At 38.8% G+C, this 20,408-nt stretch overlaps 1 protein-coding gene across 1 annotated transcript; it reads left to right on the top strand.

Moving 5' to 3' along the window:
• The first annotated feature begins 1,279 nt into the window (after positions 1–1,279).
• On the top strand, positions 1,280–19,011 carry LOC140144947 (uncharacterized). Its single transcript, XM_072166744.1, has 4 exons — positions 1,280–2,138; positions 2,321–3,421; positions 13,896–14,169; positions 18,915–19,011. Exons 1-4 carry the CDS (start codon positions 1,280–1,282, stop codon positions 19,009–19,011), a joined length of 2,331 nt encoding a protein of 776 aa, XP_072022845.1.
• The last annotated feature ends 1,397 nt before the right edge of the window (positions 19,012–20,408 follow it).

Below are 20,408 nucleotides of genomic sequence, written 5' to 3'. Positions count from 1 at the left end.
TTGGTTTATAGACCTCCCCCATCTGCTGAAAACCAGCTCACAGTTTCAGTGTCCCTTGATGAATTTGACACCTTCACTGATTATGTAAAATCTTCTGCCCGGTAAAGTTCTAGCATTGAGTCAGTAGGTATGGTTCAGCATGTTAACAAGCCTACCCATAGGTCTGGGCATATTCTTGATAACAGAATCACAAGCCCAAATGATTCCCTCATCGACTCGGTTAATGTTGATTCCATCACCTTCACCATTGATCACTACATGATAAACTGTGCCCTTAACATGTGTAAACCAAATCCCATCGAAGTGTCTAAAACTTTCTGCAAATACAGGCATATTGACCATCAAACCTTCTCTGTTAATGCAAAATGAGTATACTGATGTTAATCATCTGCTAAAAGACTTCAACACGTCATGTTTAAAAGTCCTCAACACCCATGCTCCATCCATTACTACAGTTCTCAAGTCTTTCCTTATAATACAAAGTCTTTGAACCAGCAACTGATGTTTATACCGCTTTCTTGGCTGCAGTGTATTCAGCAAGATGTTCAGGATAGCCAGTCTTACGCCACAGTCTCTCACTACGCTGCCTTTCCCTTCGAGCGATATTAATTGACTCTTCATACCAACCAGGACGATGTTTGACAGTTCTTGTCTTGTCTAAGCATGATGTGAAGTCTTTTAGCAGAAGATTAACATCAGTATACGCATTTTTCACGATGGGAGCCATTGCTGAGAGATCAACAGAGAAGAGATCAACAGAGAAGGCTTGATGGTCAATATGCATGTATTTGATGGGATTTGGTTTGGGTGGTAGAATAGACTATATGATGCGCAACTTCAACCTCCTGCTTTGCTCCTATTCTTTCTCCCCTTTTTCCTACTGCACGCTCTTAACCTTCTTCTGCATGCTTCCTTCCCTCTTTGCTTGCTTTGCTATTTCTTACTATAGGATAAAGGTTGTAGGTACAGATGGCATTACCATCAGCCCACCTGTCCCTAATCGCCTCTCTGTAGTTACCCAACCCCACGTTCTCGAAGATTGCATGTCAATCGCGTATCACCTGTTACGGCTCAGAACTTTTTCTGAGTTAACAGACGGGGCTCTGGGGGTAGTGGACTGTAGCCGGATAGGTTATTGGAGTAGCCTAGATGACTGCAGCACACTGCTTTGTCTGCATCCATCGTGAGACTAAGGGTGAGGTAACCCGGATTTCAACCTCTACTGACAACTCGCCCAGCCAGCGCGTCAGTATATGGCTAAAACCCTTTAAGAATCGATATGGAAGTGAAAGTAAAAAGAGGCCGTAATGCCCAAGGCCAAAACGGGCGCAACCACCAGAGAAAAGATGGTTGCAGATTGCCCAGTCATGACTCGGAAGCCAACACTTCGTATGACGTTTTGCAGCCAAAGCCGCAAGGACGCTGCAAGATTGATGAGAGCCATATGAGTGGACAAAGAAGTATTAATATATGTACATATAATACCAGAACTTTAAGGACTGAAGAATCTCTGGAATCACTTATAGATGAACTAAGAGATCTCAAGTGGGACATTATAGGACTGTCAGAGACAAAGCGTGCTGGAGAGGGCATTGAAGAATTAAAAGGAGGAGCATGGCTTTATAATCATGGAAAAACTGAGGACAACAGGAATGCGAAAGGAATTGGATTCATGATCCATCCAAAATTCAAAGACTATATAAGAGAAATAAAATACTACTCAAATAGAGTTGTTTCACTTAATGTACAACTGACAGCAAACAATCACCTATGTGTAGTGCAAGTGTATGCACCTACCAGCGAATATGAGGATGAAGCAGTAGAAGAAATGTATGAGGATGTGAGTAAGGCGATGGAAGAAAGTAGAGCGACCTACACCATAGTAATGGGAGATTTCAACGCCAAGATAGGTAGACGTCAATCCGGAGAGGAATCAATCATGGGAAGGTATGGAATTGGCGAAAGAAACAGAAGAGGAGAGATGCTACTTGAATATGCTACACAACAAAACCTGGTTATTGCCAACACTTTCTTCAAAAAGAAAGAAAACAGATATTGGACATGGGAAAGCCCAGGAGGAAAGATCAGGAATCAGATTGATTTTGTACTAAGTAGCCAGAGAGGCATACTACAGAATTGTGAAGTGATCACGAATGTGGACATTGGCAGCGATCACAGGATGATTAGAGCTAAGATACTATTGAACAAGAAACTGGCGAGACTCAAATTCATCAAGAATGCTAAAAAGAGCAAACTTAATATAATGCGGCTGAAAGAAAGGAGGAAGAATTTCAACTTGCACTCAAGAATCGATTCACAGCACTGGATATGGATGATATGGATATAGACGAAAGATCTACACCTATATCCAGCACAGTGACAGAGGCTGCTGAAGAGATAGCACCACAAGAAAGAACAAAGAAACCAAAAACCAAAGAAGATATTGAGATTGAGGAGCTAGATATTAAAAGAAAGATACTCAGAGAAATCATAGACAAAACTACTACTCAGAAAGTAGAGTACAAGGAAACTGTGAAGGAAGTTAGAAAGAAGAGGCGTCAGAGAAGTAGAAGAAAACGAAGAGAACAAATTGAGTCCATCCTAGAAAGTGGTAAAGGACCAAAACAAATCTCCAAAATGAACAGTAAGAAAACTAGAATCAGCCAGATGAAAGACAAAAATGGTATTCCTACATCTAGTAGAGAAGAAATACTCAACATCTGTGCAGAGTTTTACCAAGACCTATATAGCTCTCATTCTAACCAAAGTAAACCAAACTTCTTGTCTCCAGATCAAACAGACATACCAAATGTAACTGTTAAAGAAGTAGAGACAGCAGTAAAACAAATGAAAGACAACAAAGCACCTGGCACTGATGACATATCCAGTGACGTGTATAAGATAGGAGGTGCGGAAATCATCACTCAATTAACAAGACTATACAACCAAATATTGACAGAAAAGAAGATACCAGCAGCCTGGAAGGAAGCTAAGATTATTCTTCTACATAAGAAAGGAGATAAAGAGGATATCAAAAACTACCGACCAATTAGTCTGCTATCACATGCATATAAAATTTTCACACGAATCATTCAGAATAGAATCAAGAGAATCTTGGATGAAAATCAACCTAGAGAGCAGGCAGGCTTCAGAGAGGGCTTTTCAACAACTGATCATCTACATGCTTTGAACCAACTGATTGAGAAAGCAAATGAGTATCAGCTGAAGCTTTGTATTGGCTATATAGATTACGAGAAAGCTTTTGATTCGGTGGAACACAGTGACTTATTTGCAGCCTTAAGAAGCATTGGAGTTAACGAAGGGTATGTTAAGATTCTGGAGGACATTTACACAAACGCCACAGCTACAATCCACATAGATAAGGATGTCTCCAAGCCTATCCACATAAAGAGGGAGTACGGCAAGGGACACAATCTCTCCAAAAATATTCACAGCTGCCATGGAACAAATTTTCAAACAACTAGATTTAGACGAAAGAGGTATCAACATCGATGGAGAATGGTTAACTGACCTGAGGTTTGCAGATGATGTAGCCCTTACATCACCATCAGTAAAAGACTTGGAAGTTCAGCTAAATAGTTTGAACACTGAGAGCAGGAAAATTGGAGTAAAAATACACAAAGGGAAAACGAAATACATGACCAACTTTGACACTACAGAGTCCATTGAAATTGACAATGAACCGATTGAGAAAGTAGATAGTTACAAGTATCTGGGCAAGACAGTCAAAATGGAGGACAACACAAGAGAGGAAGTCTTACTGAGAATCAAGGCTGGCTGGTGTTGTTTTGGCAGGTACAAAGACATCCTTTGTGATAAAAAGCTACCAATGACATTGAGGAGGCGCATGTACGATCAATGTGAATACCCACCATGACCTACGGCGCTGAAACCTGGTCGACAACTAAAGATCTGGAACATAAACTCACCACGACACAACGAGCCATGGAAAGACGTATGCTGAACATAACTATACGCGACAAAATCAGAAACAGTGACATAAGAAATAAAACTGGAGTCAAAGACATCATGGAAAGGATCGGTGAAGCAAAATGGAGATGGGCAGGACATGTGGCAAGAAAAAACGACAACAGATGGACAAAAAGAGTCACCGAGTGGCAACCAAGAACCGGAAAGCGTAGAAGAGGAAGGCAAAGACGAAGATGGCGAGACGACTTAACAGCATATAGAGGCACCACATGGGCAAGGGATGCGCAAGACAGACAGAAATGGAAGATTCTTGAAGAGGGCTTCATACTACAGAGGATGAAACAGCCTAGGTGAGGTGAGGTGAGGTTTACACATGTTAAGGGTACAGTTGATCATGTAGTGATCAATGGTGAAGGTGATGGAATCAACATTAACTGAGTAAATGAGGGAATCATTTCGAAGGCTTAGAGCAAGAACTATCTTTGTCCACAATTACATGTTACTCATTTCGGCAACATATGGATGGTTAATTCTGCCCTCCATAATAAATGCAAGTGACTTTCGGGTATATGCATGGTCACTTAAACAGGTAGCATGGTTAGTTATACACAAGTGACCATGTACATACCCCCAAAGTCACTTACATTATATTATAGAGGGCAGAATTAACCGTCAATTTGTTACCGAAATGAGTGAAGGGTTGGGTGTAATAAAGTCCTAATCCACCTAAAACACATGTTACTGGTATCGCGATAAGTTGTTTTTTGACCAAGTACATAAGAATTTCCATAAGTAAATATCAAATCTAGTCGTTGTTTATGTAAGAAACACGTTCTCAATGATTTCAGATCAAAATTGTTGTTCATAGATAATCTAGGACCCCAGGTTTAAAGTCGGTGGCAATATAGTGTTAACCCACATTTCTTTTTTGAAGAAAAACAGGGAACATAACACAGCTGTAATCATTTCAATGAGTTCATATTGGTGCAAAAATTACACATTATTTTGTAATGATTACTTTTTATAAAAATTGATTAAGTAGTTGTCCAATCTATATGTTTTAACTGCAACTGATTCGAAACCAGTAACAAGTGCACCGGAAAAAAGGTTAGGGTTAGGACTATATTACACCCACCCCTTCATGTAATTGTGGACATAGCTAGTTCTTGCTCTAAGCCCTCATCAATTTGGTCTTATGATTACATGATCAAGAATATGTCCACACCTATGGGTAAGCTGGTCAACATGCTGAAATACACCTACTGACTCAATGCTAGCATTGTACCTTTTCACATCCCATTTCTGAGGATATCTGCTGCTGATATCAGGTAGTTCATCAATTCATTGATAAACTACCTGATATCAGCAGTAGATAACGCGGATTGGATATCAGTCGTATACATGATATATAGGCCATTGATAAAATACCTGATTTTAGCAGTAACTTAATTTAACTCATTTCCTGATATCAAATGTAGATATTTACATTCATGTACTACCTCATATTAGCTGCAGATATAGGCTAGTGATGAAGTGGATATGGCAGTGATGAAGTACCTATTACTATAACTCATAAATATTTATTAGGTAATCCAGACATCTTATTGGTTAATAACGCCAGCGTCCGTGTACGGTATTTTGACTACTTCCCCGCGCCTGTGCTATTACTCGCACGGGGAAGTAGTAACAAACCTCCGCACCCCTATTACCACACGGTGTCTCGACCCCGCACGTCACCGTTCCTTTACACGTAGCATTGTGCTACACAACGGCGATCCTGCAGATGCGTTTTATCGTGAAAATGGCGTCTGCTGCAGTTATTTTGTCGAGATTACTGATGAATAATAACACTAGGCGAATTTGACGTTATATTAAACAAAATGTTATTTATTGAAAGCCTAAAAAGAAAATTAGAATAATATAGGTCAAAATGTAAATATCGATTGAACATAAATCCCGCAATAAAATCAGGTAAGCAAAATATTAAGCTTATTTACCATGCCGGCCGGCACGTTGACTGGTGTGTGTTTTGACTTTCGTTTACGATTTTAGTGCGATAGTGAAAATATTTATGAGGTATAGTAAAACAAATACAACATGTTTCATTTCGGGGAAGTACGCGTCGGGAAGTAGTCAAATCATCCAACACCTCGGGACCAGCAGTTTTGACTACTTCCCCTCAAAACATGTTGTATTTGTATAATACTAGCAGTAGATATAGAGTATCGATGAAATGGCTGATACCAGCAGTAGATATATAGACTGGCAGCTAGCGCCACCGGTTTTGCATCCTCAGGACTAAACCAAACCAATTTTGTAAGTTCCTCAAGATGTTTCCAAAGTTAAAAGCCATACCAAATTATTTCTCTCATCTCAAGGATTCAGAAAAAGGTTCCTTTGATGCGATATACCGTTTATGAGATAAACAAAAAGTTGGTGTGGTTCGTTTTTTGGCTACACAGCGGTCAGAAATTAAAAGCGCTTAGAGCAAGTTTGAAATAATATTTGACCCTGTATTGACCGTTGATAGACGCCTGCGCACTTAAGGCTACTTTCTAATACTGGAAACATCTTGAATATATTTTGGCACTACCTAAGGAACATGAAAAGGTTGGTTTGGTTTTGGTTTGGTGTCCAACATTTTCCTGGGTAATGGGCGAACGTGATCCGACTGCAAAACATCACAAGTAAACCCATTATATGAAATGTTATTTTCATGACCAGTTCACCAACATCCCATGTTGAGAATCACGTGACGGTATCATACCGTATTATCTATGATTTCATCAATACTGTTTACATGTGATGCTGCACTCTAGAGGACATAATAACCAGCATTGCATGGTTAGATTCACGTGACAGTATCCTGACATATTGTGTATGGATTCACCAACACTGTTTACATGGGATGCTGTCCTCTAGAGAACAGAATAACCAACATCCCATGTTTAGAATCACGTGACGGTATCATACCGTATTGTCTATGGTTTCATCAATACTGTTTACATGGGATGCCGTCCTTCAGAGGACAGAATAACCAGCATCCCATGTTTAGAATCGCGTGACGGTATCATACCGTATTGTTTATGGTTTCATCAATACTGTTTACATGGAATGATGTCCTCCAGAGGATAGAATAACCAGCATCCCATGTTTAGAATCGCGTGACGGTGTCATACCGTATTGTCTATGGTTTCATCAATACTGTTCACATGGGATACTGTCCTGCAGAGTACAGAATAACCAGCATCCCATGTTTAGAATCGCGTGACGGTGTCATACCGTATTGTCTATGGTTTCATCAATATTGTTTACATGGGATGCTGTCCTCTAGAGAACAGAATAACCAACATCCCATGTTTAGAATCACGTGACGGTATCATACCGTATTGTCTATGGTTTCATCAATACTGTTTACATGGGATGCCGTCCTTCAGAGGACAGAATAACCAGCATCCCATGTTTAGAATCGCGTGACGCTATCATACCGTACTGTTTATGGTTTCATCAATACTGTTCACATGGGATACTGTCCTGCAGAGTACAGAATAACCAGCATCCCATGTTTAGAATCGCGTGACAGTATCATACCGTATTGTCTACGGTTTCATCAATATTGTTTACATGGGATGCTGTCCTCCAGAGAACAGAATAACCAGCATCCTTTGTATAGTATCACGCGACGGTATTATACCGTATTGTCTATGGTTTCATTAATATTGTTTACTTGGGATCCTGTCCTCCAGAGAACAGATTAACCAGCATCCCATAATTATTGTAAGTGGTACTGCGATAACGAGATTTTCTTTTAATTGGGATACTTATTAAATAGCTAGCGAGGTACCTTGAAAATTACGATTGGTTTGGTAAACGTCATTAAACATTCTCTTCTCTGTAGACGGTCAGCAAACATGTTGCTTGGTATGGACACTAAAATCTCGTGTAACTCAAATAAATGGAAAGATACAGCATCCCATGTTTAGAATCGCGTGACGGTATCATACCGTATTGTTTATGGTTTCATCAATACTGTTTGCATGGAATGATGTCCTCCAGAGGATAGAATAACCAGCATCCCATGTTTAGAATCGCGTGACGGTGTCATACCGTATTGTCTATGGTTTCATCAATACAGTTCACATGGGATACTGTCCTGCAGAGGACAGAATAACCAGCATCGCATGTTTAGAATCACGTGACGGTATCATACCGTATTGTCTATGGTTTCATTAATACTGTTTACATGGAAAGATGTCCTCCAGAGGATAGAATAACCAGCATCCCATGTTTAGAATCGCGTGACGGTGTCATACCATATTGTCTATGGTTTCATATTGATTGTCTTTTAATTGGGATACTTATTAAATAGCTAGCGAGGTACCTTGAAAATTACGATTGGTTTGGTAAACGTCATTAAACATTCTCTTCTCTGTAGACGGTCAGCAAACATGTTGCTTGGTATGGACACTAAAATCTCGTGTAACTCAAATAAATGGAAAGATACAGCATCCCATGTTTAGAATCGCGTGACGGTATCATACCGTATTGTTTATGGTTTCATCAATACTGTTTGCATGGAATGATGTCCTCCAGAGGATAGAATAACCAGCATCCCATGTTTAGAATCGCGTGACGGTGTCATACCGTATTGTCTATGGTTTCATCAATACAGTTCACATGGGATACTGTCCTGCAGAGGACAGAATAACCAGCATCGCATGTTTAGAATCACGTGACGGTATCATACCGTATTGTCTATGGTTTCATAGATACTGGGATACTGTCCTGCATCCCATGTTTAGAATCCCATGTTTAGAATAACCAGCATCCCATGTTTAGAATCGCGTGACGGTGTCATACCGTATTGTCTATGGTTTCATCAATACAGTTCACATGGGATACTGTCCTGCAGAGGACAGAATAACCAGCATCGCATGTTTAGAATCACGTGACGGTATCATACCGTATTGTCTATGGTTTCATTAATACTGTTTACATGGAAAGATGTCCTCCAGAGGATAGAATAACCAGCATCCCATGTTTAGAATCGCGTGACGGTGTCATACCATATTGTCTATGGTTTCATTTTGATTTTCTTTTAATTGGGATACTTATTAAATAGCTAGCGAGGTACCTTGAAAATTACGATTGGTTTGGTAAACGTCATTAAACATTCTCTTCTCTGTAGACGGTCAGCAAACATGTTGCTTGGTATGGACACTAAAATCTCGTGTAACTCAAATAAATGGAAAGATACAGCATCCCATGTTTAGAATCGCGTGACGGTATCATACCGTATTGTTTATGGTTTCATCAATACTGTTTGCATGGAATGATGTCCTCCAGAGGATAGAATAACCAGCATCCCATGTTTAGAATCGCGTGACGGTGTCATACCGTATTGTCTATGGTTACATCAATACAGTTCACATGGGATACTGTCCTGCAGAGGACAGAATAACCAGCATCGCATGTTTAGAATCACGTGACGGTATCATACCGTATTGTCTATGGTTTCATTAATACTGTTTACATGGAAAGATGTCCTCCAGAGGATAGAATAACCAGCATCCCATGTTTAGAATCGCGTGACGGTGTCATACCATATTGTCTATGGTTTCATTAATACTGTTCACATGGGATACTGTCCTCCAGAGGACAGAATAACCATCATCCTTTGTATAGAATCACGCGACGGTATCATACCGTATTGTCTATGGTTTCATTAATATTGTTTACATGGGATGCTGCACTCCAGAGGACAGAATAACTAGCATTGCATGTTTAGAATCACGTGACGGTATCATACCGTGTTGTCCATGGTTTCATTAATACTGTTTACATGAGATGCTGTCCTCCAGAGGATAGAATAACCAGCATCCCATGTTTCGAATCGCGTGACGGTGTCATACCGTATTGTCTATGGTTTCATCAACATTGTTTACATGGGATGCTGCACTCTAGAGGACAGAATAACTAGCATTGCATGTTTAGAATCACGTGACGGTATCATACCGTATTGTCTATGGTTTCATCAATACTGTTTACATGGGATGCTGCACTCCAGAGGACAGAATAACTAGCATTGCATGTTTAGAATCACGTGACGGTGTCATACCGTATTGTCTATGGTTTCATCAATACTGTTTACTTGGGATCCTGTCCTCCAGGGACAGAATAACCAGCATCCTTTGTATAGAATCACGTGACGGTATCATACCGTGTTGTCTATGGTTTCATCAATACTGTTTACTTGGGATCTTGTCCTCCAGAGGACAGAATAACCAGCATCCCATGTTTACAATCACGCGACGGTATTATACCGTATTGTCTATGGCTTCATCATTACTGTTCACATGGGACACTGTCCTCCAGAGGACAGAATAACCAGCATCCAATGTTTAGAATCGCGTGACGGTATCATACCGTATTGTCTATGGTTTCATCAATACTGTTCACATGGGATACTGTCCTCCAGAGGACAGAATAACCAGCATCCTTTGTATAGAATCACGCGACGGTATTATACCGTATTGTCTATGGTTTCATTAATATTGTTTACTTGGGATCCTGTCCTCCAGAGGACAGAATAACCAGCATCCCATAATTAGAATCACGCGACGGTATTATACCGTATTGTCTATGGTTTCAACAAAACTGTTCACATGGGACACTGTCCTCCAGAGGATAGAATAACCAGCATCCCATGTTTAGAATCGCGTGACGGTATCATACCGTATTGTCTATGGTTTCATCAATACTGTTCACATGGGATACTGTCCTCCAGAGGACAGAATAACCAGCATCCTTTGTATAGAATCACTCGACGTTATCATACCGTATTGTCTATGGTTTCATTAATATTGTTTACATATGATGCTGCACTCCAGAGGACATAATAAGTAGCATTGCATGTTTAGAATCACGTGACGGTATCATACCGTGTTGTCCATGGTTTCATTAATACTGTTTACATGAGATGCTGTCCTCCAGAGGATAGAATAACCAGCATCCTATGTTTAGAATCGCATGACGGTGTCATACCGTATTGTCTATGGTTTCATCAATATTGTTTACATGGGATGCTGCACTCTAGAGGACAGAATAACTAGCATTGCATGTTTAGAATCACGTGACGGTATCATATCGTATTGTCTATGGTTTCATCAATACTGTTTACATGGGATGCTGCACTCCAGAGGACAGAATAACTAGCATTGCATGTTTAGAATCACGTGACGGTGTCATACCGTATTGTCTATGGTTTCATCAATACTGTTTACTTGGGATCCTGTCCTCCAGAGGACAGAATAACCAGCATCCTTTGTATAGAATCACGTGACGGTATCATACCGTGTTGTCTATGGTTTCATCAATACTGTTTACTTGGGATTTTGTCCTCCAGAGGACAGAATAACCAGCATCCTTTGTATAGAATCACGCGACGGTATTATACCGTATTGTCTATGGTTTCATTAATATTGTTTACTTGGGATACTGTCCTCCAGAGGACAGAATAACCAGCACCCCATATTTAGAATCACGCGACGGTATTATACCGTAATGTCTATGGTTTCATCAATACTGTTCACATGGGATACTGTCCTCCAGAGGACAGAATAACCAGCATCCTTTGTATAGTATCACGCGACGGTATTATACCGTATTGTCTATGATTTCATTAATATTGTTTACATGGGATGCTGCACTCCAGAGGACAGAATAACCAGCATCCCATGTTCAGAATCACGCGACGGTATTATACCGTATTGTCTATGGTTTCATCAATACTGTTCACATGGGACACTGTCCTCCAGAGGACAGAATAACCAGCATCCCATGTTTAAAATCGCGTGACGGTATCATACCGTATTGTCTATGGTTTCATCAAAACTGTTCACATGGGATACTGTCCTCCAGAGGACAGAATAACCAACATCCTTTGTATAGTATCACGCGACGGTATTATACCGTATTGTCTATGGTTTCATTAATATTGTTACTTGGGATCCTGTCCTCCAGAGGACAGAATAACCAGCATCCCATAATTATTGTAAGTGGTACTGCAATAACGAGATTTTCTTTTAATTGGGATACTTATTAAATAGCTAGCGAGGTACCAGGAAAATTACGATTGGTTTGGTAAACGTCATTAAACATTCTCTTCTCTGTAGACGGTCAGCAAACATGTTGCTTGGTATGGACACTAAAATCTCGTGTAACTCAAATAAATGGAAAAATACTGTGTTACTGAAGAGGTTATAAATAACCTGAAGTCTACGACCATAATTTATTCACACAAAGAGACAACAACGGAACCAAATATTATGTTTGGGTATGTTTAATCTTACAACACTTTACACATTCAGCAATACCAATATAAGATGGGTTAAATGTCTATTAGGTTAGCGAATTAAATATGGAAAGAGAAATTGTTCCCCTTCCCTTTTATTTATTTAAAAATACATAAAGAGAAATAATTGTCCCCCTTCTACATTTTAGTTCAGCAAGTCATGATGACAAATTACTCATGGTTGACTGAATAATCAATAAACAAACCAAAACGTTTCAGAATGTGCGGGTATACAAATTCACTCCGGCTTGAGTGCGCCTGATAAATTACCTATTTCCAAAACAATAATAATTTGAAATTTTGAATTTCCATAGCGCATTTTGGTTAATTATATCTTAAAACTACAAAATCTTCCGTTGCCAAGTGGTTTCCAATCCTCCCGGAGTTTATTCTAATCTTCTGTAACAGCTACAATCTTCTGCAGCAGGTTGATAATTGGTTACTCTTCCATTTCGAATACTTGAGCTCCCCTTTGATGCTTCAGGTAATTGAATATATAACTTAATATTATTTTGTAAATTAAATCAAATACTGGAACTAAAATTTGCAACTCACTACGTTGCGCCCGAAAGCATCGGACTTCGTCAGTATTTGATTTAATTTACAAAATAATGTTTTGAACTACTGGATGAATAATCTACTCCAAGATATAATAACTTAATGTTGAATAGTCCCAAATTTCAGTAAATTGAAAGACAAAATTATGGTTTGTCTATACACTCGCGCTCAAACTTTAGCAATACATTATCCAAATTACGAATTTGCTATTCTTGGTATTCGCCAGTCAGTATTATATAGGATATTCTGCTCGTGGTTCCATTCTTAGTTGCAATCCCCGGCTTTCTTGGGTAACCTAATAAATGACAGTGCCACCAGAGAGATCATTTTACATGCACGGACACCCACCGGCTCAAGAAGGACAGGCCAAGAGCAGGTTTCGGCCACAAAAGTTCTAGTGCGTTATCTGAGTAATGTTCAAGTACTGGAAAGTTTCCCTCTGATTCAGCCTTATCAAATTTAGGTTTCAAATTCATGGTATTTTCAGCATATATAACAGTGTATAAGGCCCTTGAACAAATTCATCAGGACTGTTCCATAAAATTGTATATTTTTTCATATACTAGTCCAGGTAAAACACACTTACGTGCAGACGTTTCGATAGCTATCAGCTATCTTTCTCAATGCTACTGTTGATGTGGTGATCGTTGAACAGCTGTTGTTGATTGCTGCTTGGCAACAGAGTTGCCAGACGATTTCTCCATCAACAGGTCGTCAAAGATGTGACTTAGGTTGTACTGGGACTGGTGTGTGGAAAAAGTCAAGAGTAAAATGGCCACCCCCAAGCAAAAAGCAAAGAAATGTAATAAAGACCACAGTGAAAAATCCAGAGGTTTGGTGACGCTACCGTATGTAGAAGGGGTGTCCGAGCGTGTTGCTAGAATCATGAAATCGTACAACATTCATGCCGCAATGAAACCCCACAGTACATTACGCAATCTACTCGTCCATCCCAAAGATAAACGCGAACCACACAACTCTACCGACGTCATTTACTCAATTCCGTGAAAAAACTGTGACCTTACTTACATAGGTGAAACCGGCAGAAAATTCGGTAAACGCTTAGACGAACACAGAAATGAGGCAGAGAAAGTTGCTACTAACATCCGCACTAGAGCCAACAGGAAAGCATCGCAGTCAACCATCCACAAATCAGCGATAACTGACCATGTTGTGGACAATAATCATGTCATCAATTGGGATGAGGCAAAGATCGTTGGTAAAGAGAGTGACAAATACACAAGATGGATAAAGGAGGCAATCACTATCAGAAAACAAGGCACCACAATGAACCGAGACGAGGGCCAGTACAACCTAAGTCACATCTTTGACGACCTGTTGATGGAGAAATCGTCTGGCAACTCTGTTGCCAAGCAGCAATCAACAACAGCTGTTCAACGATCACCACATCAACAGTAGCATTGAGAAAGATAGCTGATAGCTATCGAAACGTCTGCACGTAAGTGTGTTTTACCTGGACTAGTATATGAAAAAATATACAAGTGTATAAGGCCTATGGTCACGTGTGCCAGTGTTTAAGAAAAGTAGGCATGGTTGAGATAAAAATAGATTTCCTTTTCATCACGGTAAACTGCATACTTCAGTCTGAGTCTTTCTAGGCTCAAATTTTCTGCCAGCAATATTTACTGGAATCAATGATGCGTCTTCAACGATGTTTTTGATAGAAGTCGGCATCTTTGGAAAACCTAATACCGAATTAACCTGAAAATGTAATTAAAAATGCCTAATTTTTAGGTGATTTCGGTATCACGGAAAAGGTTTAGCTTGTTTTTAAGTTACATAACTCTTACAAGACTCTCATACACATACACCATGACCTCTTACTGGGGGTTCCAAAATGAATACATAAATTTATAAATGGGATTTTTGACTGCGCGCATATTTAGCTCGCCATGTATAACATTTTCCCATAATTAACACATAAACAGATAAACATAAGACGGTGGTGGCGTCAACATTAAAAGTGAACCATTTTTGGACTTATGCATACTGTGAAAATGCTTCTATACATGATCTATTTCTTACAACATACGTTATACAATAATTACTATGCAAATACATACTTGTTCCATTAAGGAACGTCAAATACGAATACGATATACTACTTCACAAAATCATGACAAAATTCAAAATCATGTATTATCACCAATTACAGAGATTGCGATGTTCCACACACGGCACGCGGAACGTGCGTTTAAACCTGCGTTTATTCACCAAAAATCTGTGACCAAAATCTGGTAAACTCTGGAGGGAGTAAACATGCTTAAAACGGCGAGCGATATAAAAACGTTTATTCATGTCTTATTTTATTTTAGAACAAGACTAGCATGCCCCTTAAAATTGACTGTTTTTCAATGCTTCCCGAATATTATTATTACAAAAACCTAATATTTATGTAGATTAAGGACCACTACATGCATATATCATGACTTTATTTTCAAAATGATACTTTTTCGTGGTTAAAATTAGTCACGTTCATGAAATGTCAATTTTATGTGGCCAATCTCACATGCATTTCAATAGACAATCTGTGCGAATGAACTGCGAGTGTGAATAAAGTCAAATTTTTACACCTCCCTGTTGCTTTATTGCAATGATATCTTACACAAAAAGCATCATAATGACAATTAGTATGTTCATTATCCTTGACTGTCTTTAACATAATGTGAAATGGACAATTTTATAGTTTTTCAACGATGTTCATTTTGAATGTGCAAAATCGTCAGAACTGGCTAAATACGTGATCTTGCTTCGATACAAGAGAGTGGTTTTGAATAGATCGACAGGCGTACGATCACGGCGTTTGGAACTCGCAACCTCTCTAATACAAAATATAATTAAAGACATAGATAAAAAGAATTTATCGCTTCTGATGTCACTGTCAATTACGATCCTTGATTGGCTTACACAGGTTAATAGCGCGTAAAAGAAAGACCGGTCTATCTGGTGCCGATCGGAGAAAAGGAATAGCAGAAAATGGCATTTTACAAGGCAAAAAGCAACTTTTCCAGGCATTGTTGACATGGCGCCTTCGCGAAAGAAAGTTTCCTACTATAAATAGTTTTGAGATGGTTTGTTTGTTTGAAGGTGCAAAATTAACAATAAGGCGACGGTTTATACCGCCGCGTTCAGCAAGTCATCAACACGACACTTGTAAACAAACCGTGCTCAAGTTTGATTGACAGATGACGTCACGCGATAAATTCTTTTTATCTCTGTCTTTCATTATAGGTATTTTCCCATTCAATAACATTTTCACAATATCTAATATAACATTTAACATCAACAAATTAATTTGTTTATAAATACATTAATTTTAACCTTCAACAGTTGAGGATTTTATATTCAACCCAATTTATAAATTTCATAACATTAAATACAAGTACAAGTTCCGGATAAACATTTATTTTTAAATGTCTTTAAGAGGACACGCAGGATCACTCAAAGTCGGAAATTTTAAACATTATTTTGTATTGTATCTTTAAAAGTAATGATGATAAGTACATAAAGTATACATTTTTTTAAAAGGAAATGACACAAGGAATACAACTAGCATAGCAAATTTCTGCAAAAATGAGCAGTTTTTGAGAAAAGCGCCAAAATTGAGTTTCCATGCCAATTTTTTTCGGTCCACCATAACCACTTACCCAAAATATCAAAATGGATGAAAATTACATATTTGTGTTCTAAAAACACGCATCTAGAAAGTGTTTTCTTAAATTTGTGAATTTTCTTCGTTTTAAAAGTATGGGTAAAAAAGATCAAAATTTGACTATTTTCAATTTTGACCAAAATTTGAGATAAGGTATATTTTCAAAACGAAGCAAACGAAGAAAAAATGAGCCTGAGCCACAGCAGCTATAGTTTTATTTGACAGAAACAATGGGAACAGAAATTTGTTTAATACAGTTCAAGTGAGGGAGCCAACGGGAGGGAGCCAAATTTTGGGGCAGTTAAAAGGATGGGGAAGCAAATTCGGGCACAAAAAGTGGAGGTACGGTTTTAATATTACGCACTAAAAGATCCCGGGGCGTAGATATCATTATGAAAACGTTGACTATAAGAAAAATTGGGTCATAAATTTGGCATGCTATATGGACGAGACTTTGTGGCACGTCGAAAGGGGGCAATAAAATGTTTGTGGCAAGCAGTTAGTAATTTTACCCTTCCTCGGTAGTTAGTAAATTTTACCCTTCCTCGGTGGTTATACATGTTGCACAGCCTCTAACATTACCTGTACTATAATATTACCATTGACACATACAATATTTACATCTGTAATCTCAATGCATGTGCTTCATGTGATTTGACATATCATAGGACTTCATTAGCATATTTAATTCAATTCAATTAAATTGCACCACGTTATCCTACGACTCACAATGTGCACGATGTGACGTGGTTACTAAAATAAACCCTATTTTTATAGGCTAAATAAAAAAAAACCCCTATTTTATAGGCTAAATATATTTATTACATTATCTTACATGTCACATGATTATAGCTTGCCAACATTACTCTTATAGTGATTTTAAATTCTTCTATTTATCATTACCACATATACTATACATAACAGTACTAATATACTACCACCTTTGGTGCTGCTATTTCAGCGTGTATATAATACAACACGACGTTTATTACAAACACTAATTTATTACAATCATAATATAATTTTTTTTAATTGATACTGGCTGTAGTTATAATAAAGGTGAACTTATCCTCTGTCGCTTTTGCAGAAAGCGAATCGCACGCATGTTCAGTGCCCAAAAACGATAGTCTCGGTCCAAGCCGGTTTGTGCTCCTCCGTCACTAAACAAACCGTTTGGCGACAACCTCGTAGTACGTCTTTTCTGATTGGCTGAATCAACTCGGTAAAAAACAAGGTATATTGGCTGTCAATCAAGCGCTGGGCTTCAGCGGTTGATGGACAGCCATGCGGTGTTATAAATCCACACAGCGTACGTGAGTACGCACTGCATGTCTCTGACATGAAAGGCGATTCAGACGATTGGCGCGTCAGTGGCTGCCGCTATAGGTTACATACCAATATCAAATAGGCCTGGGCGATGTGTGGTATCTGAAAAGACTGCTTTAAAATCGCTGAAATTTACCAAGTTATATAGCCAAAAAGTCAATTTGGGTTTTGATGCTTCGAAATGCTATATTTTATGCTCTCATTATATGACATTTTTGACAATACCAAAATTCATCCCCACGGCATGGGTTTTTAGAAAATATGCTCCCTACCTAATTATAACTTTCAGCTTCGAGGGCGCACTGCCATTTTAAGGTGGTTACGGTTCAGTGCGATAAAACAAGAAAGGTCTCAGGTCAACCTATGTTGAGTTTTTGATCGTTTGGCATCTAAATTATCTGGTTTTACCTGATGTTGGTAGCGTTTAACTGTGAGAGTTCTGAATGTGAGAAAATTCCGCCCGAAATTTGCCATTTTCCCATTGAAAACCGTGCAATAGATAATTAGTGGTATTTAACCTATAGTTTAGTCCTATTGTAAACTAGTGTACATTTTGTGTTTGCGGTAATCTGCAAGTATGATTAGATGATTTCAACTTCTACACAAGTCACGTCCTAAGCACCCAAATCACATACCAGTAACCGATAGCTATCGATCGAGCCAATATAGCAAATATATAGCACTATATAGCAGTAACGATTAGCTATCGATAATTGACTTTGGTACGTATTTTAAACGTTGTGAATAAATATTTAACACCATAGAATATAAAAACTAGTATTTTTATAAGTTACATTACATTTCAAGGTCGTTACATTAGTCCGACAAGGCCCGTAGAGCTGGCAAAGTAATTGTTCGCGGGCAACTCAACCCAAACCTCCACGTGGTGTCGGATGGATAACGCTAACTTGGGCTCTGGGGAACAGGCTTGGATGCGGGGAAGTCAAGCTAGCGTAGGATCATGCAAAGTAATTTGACCACGTTTTAGCCCTTCCTCGGCTGACTCAGCCTGGTGTGGCTCTGAAGAGACACCGTTTGGTTTTTACCACGCAGACAGAGGATCAATCTGGATTTTAGTGTACGAGCAGATACAGCAGGAGATATCAACGAGATAGGCATGAAGAGGATAGAAATAAATAAGATGCAGTGATGCAGAAAATTATGTATTGTGACTGAATGGAGTTATACAGGTGCAACTTGACAAAGGAGTGAATACTGGCGCAAATAACCTCAGTAGTTGAAAGCGCCATACAAATCAACCAAAAACAAAAACAAAAAAAACAAAGGTCGTTACATTAAGGTTGCTCAAGGTTTTAACACTAGACGGTTTGTTTAGTGACGGAGGAGCACAAACCGGATGGGACCGATACTACAAAAAAATTGCGCACACTATAGGCCTATATGCGTATGATTCGCCTTTTCTGCCAAAGCAATGGAGTATACATTCAGCTTAATAGGTCCCAGTCAGGCTGTCACCTCTGACGTCATACTACTACCACTTCAACATAAATATCGACGCCGCCAGGCTGCTATCAGTGAAAAGCAGAGATCCGTAAATTCCAAACTACACTAATTCCCCTTTTGTTCACTTTTAGAATAATTGAATAATTTAGTTTAATAAGGGAACGAACCAAAAGATTGATGACGTCCTATAAACGTAAATAGTTTCGTTTCACAGGTGACCCCCTCCCTCTCCGTCTGTAATGGGACCGGAAGTCGGTCAAAATATCATCGATGCCTTAAAAGTGCATAGGAGAAACGTAATCGGCATTTCAGCCTCTCCCTTCCTCCCTAACGATTTCGTTCATTGGACGTCATCGATCTTTTGGTTTGCTCCCTAAGCCCTACAATAAATAATCTGTGCACCCCGTTTTCATTTCAAGAGAGACAAATCTTTATCTGATATGACTCGCTCCCGAGTTGACTTGAATGCAACTCCTAGCGATCTGCTGCTTTAGGCAAAGCGGCGGAGTGATCGATATTTCGGCTTACCGCTGGTTACCGCTAGCGTTTTTGGTGCGATTGCGCAGTGAAGCAAAATCGTCGTCAGAGCGGCAAAGCGGCAAGCGGCAGGAAAAGAAAACAATAAAAGCCATCAGAAAGATTAATGTTTCCTTAAGGGATCTAGAATGAGCGTTTATGGTGTTTCGACAGTATTTTTGTGGGACATGAGAGCACCTCAGACATATCGAATTGCATTCTGAATACGAAGAATGTCTTTCTTATATCAAATTATTTTCATTTTTTGAAAATCATGATATAATACAAATTTTATGACAAATTATTAAAATTTTATATTTTTCAAATTTTGATATATAACAGTCCTCGAAATAAATTTTTATAAATCTAATGATATATTCTTAAAGTGTATGTAGAGGAAAAGCCGACGATCAATTGAAAATTTTGACCTTTTATATTGAATATATGGATTTTTTCCCCAAAAGACCTATTTTTTGGTGTTTTGGGAAAAAATCCATATCTTCAATACGAAAGGTCAAAATTTTCAATTGATCGTCGGCTTTTCATCCCACCTACATATACACTTTA

The sequence above is a fragment of the Amphiura filiformis genome, unplaced genomic scaffold (genome assembly GCF_039555335.1).
Source record: "Amphiura filiformis unplaced genomic scaffold, Afil_fr2py scaffold_101, whole genome shotgun sequence".
In the NCBI taxonomy this organism is placed as follows: domain Eukaryota; kingdom Metazoa; phylum Echinodermata; class Ophiuroidea; order Amphilepidida; family Amphiuridae; genus Amphiura; species Amphiura filiformis.
Note: the sequence above shows the minus strand (reverse complement) of the source record. Positions and strands in the feature narration are given on the sequence as shown.

Excerpts from the sequence above, each read along its gene's own strand:
- LOC140144947 (XM_072166744.1), top strand. The coding sequence starts at position 1,280 with ATGGAAGTGAAAGTAAAAAGAGGCCGTAATGCCCAAGGCCAAAACGGG. Across the intron at positions 2,139-2,320 it reads GAGAGGCATACTACAGAATT|CACTGGATATGGATGATATG; the intron begins GTGAAGTGATCA and ends ATCGATTCACAG. Across the intron at positions 3,422-13,895 it reads CCACATAAAGAGGGAGTACG|GTGAAACCGGCAGAAAATTC; the intron begins GCAAGGGACACA and ends TTACTTACATAG.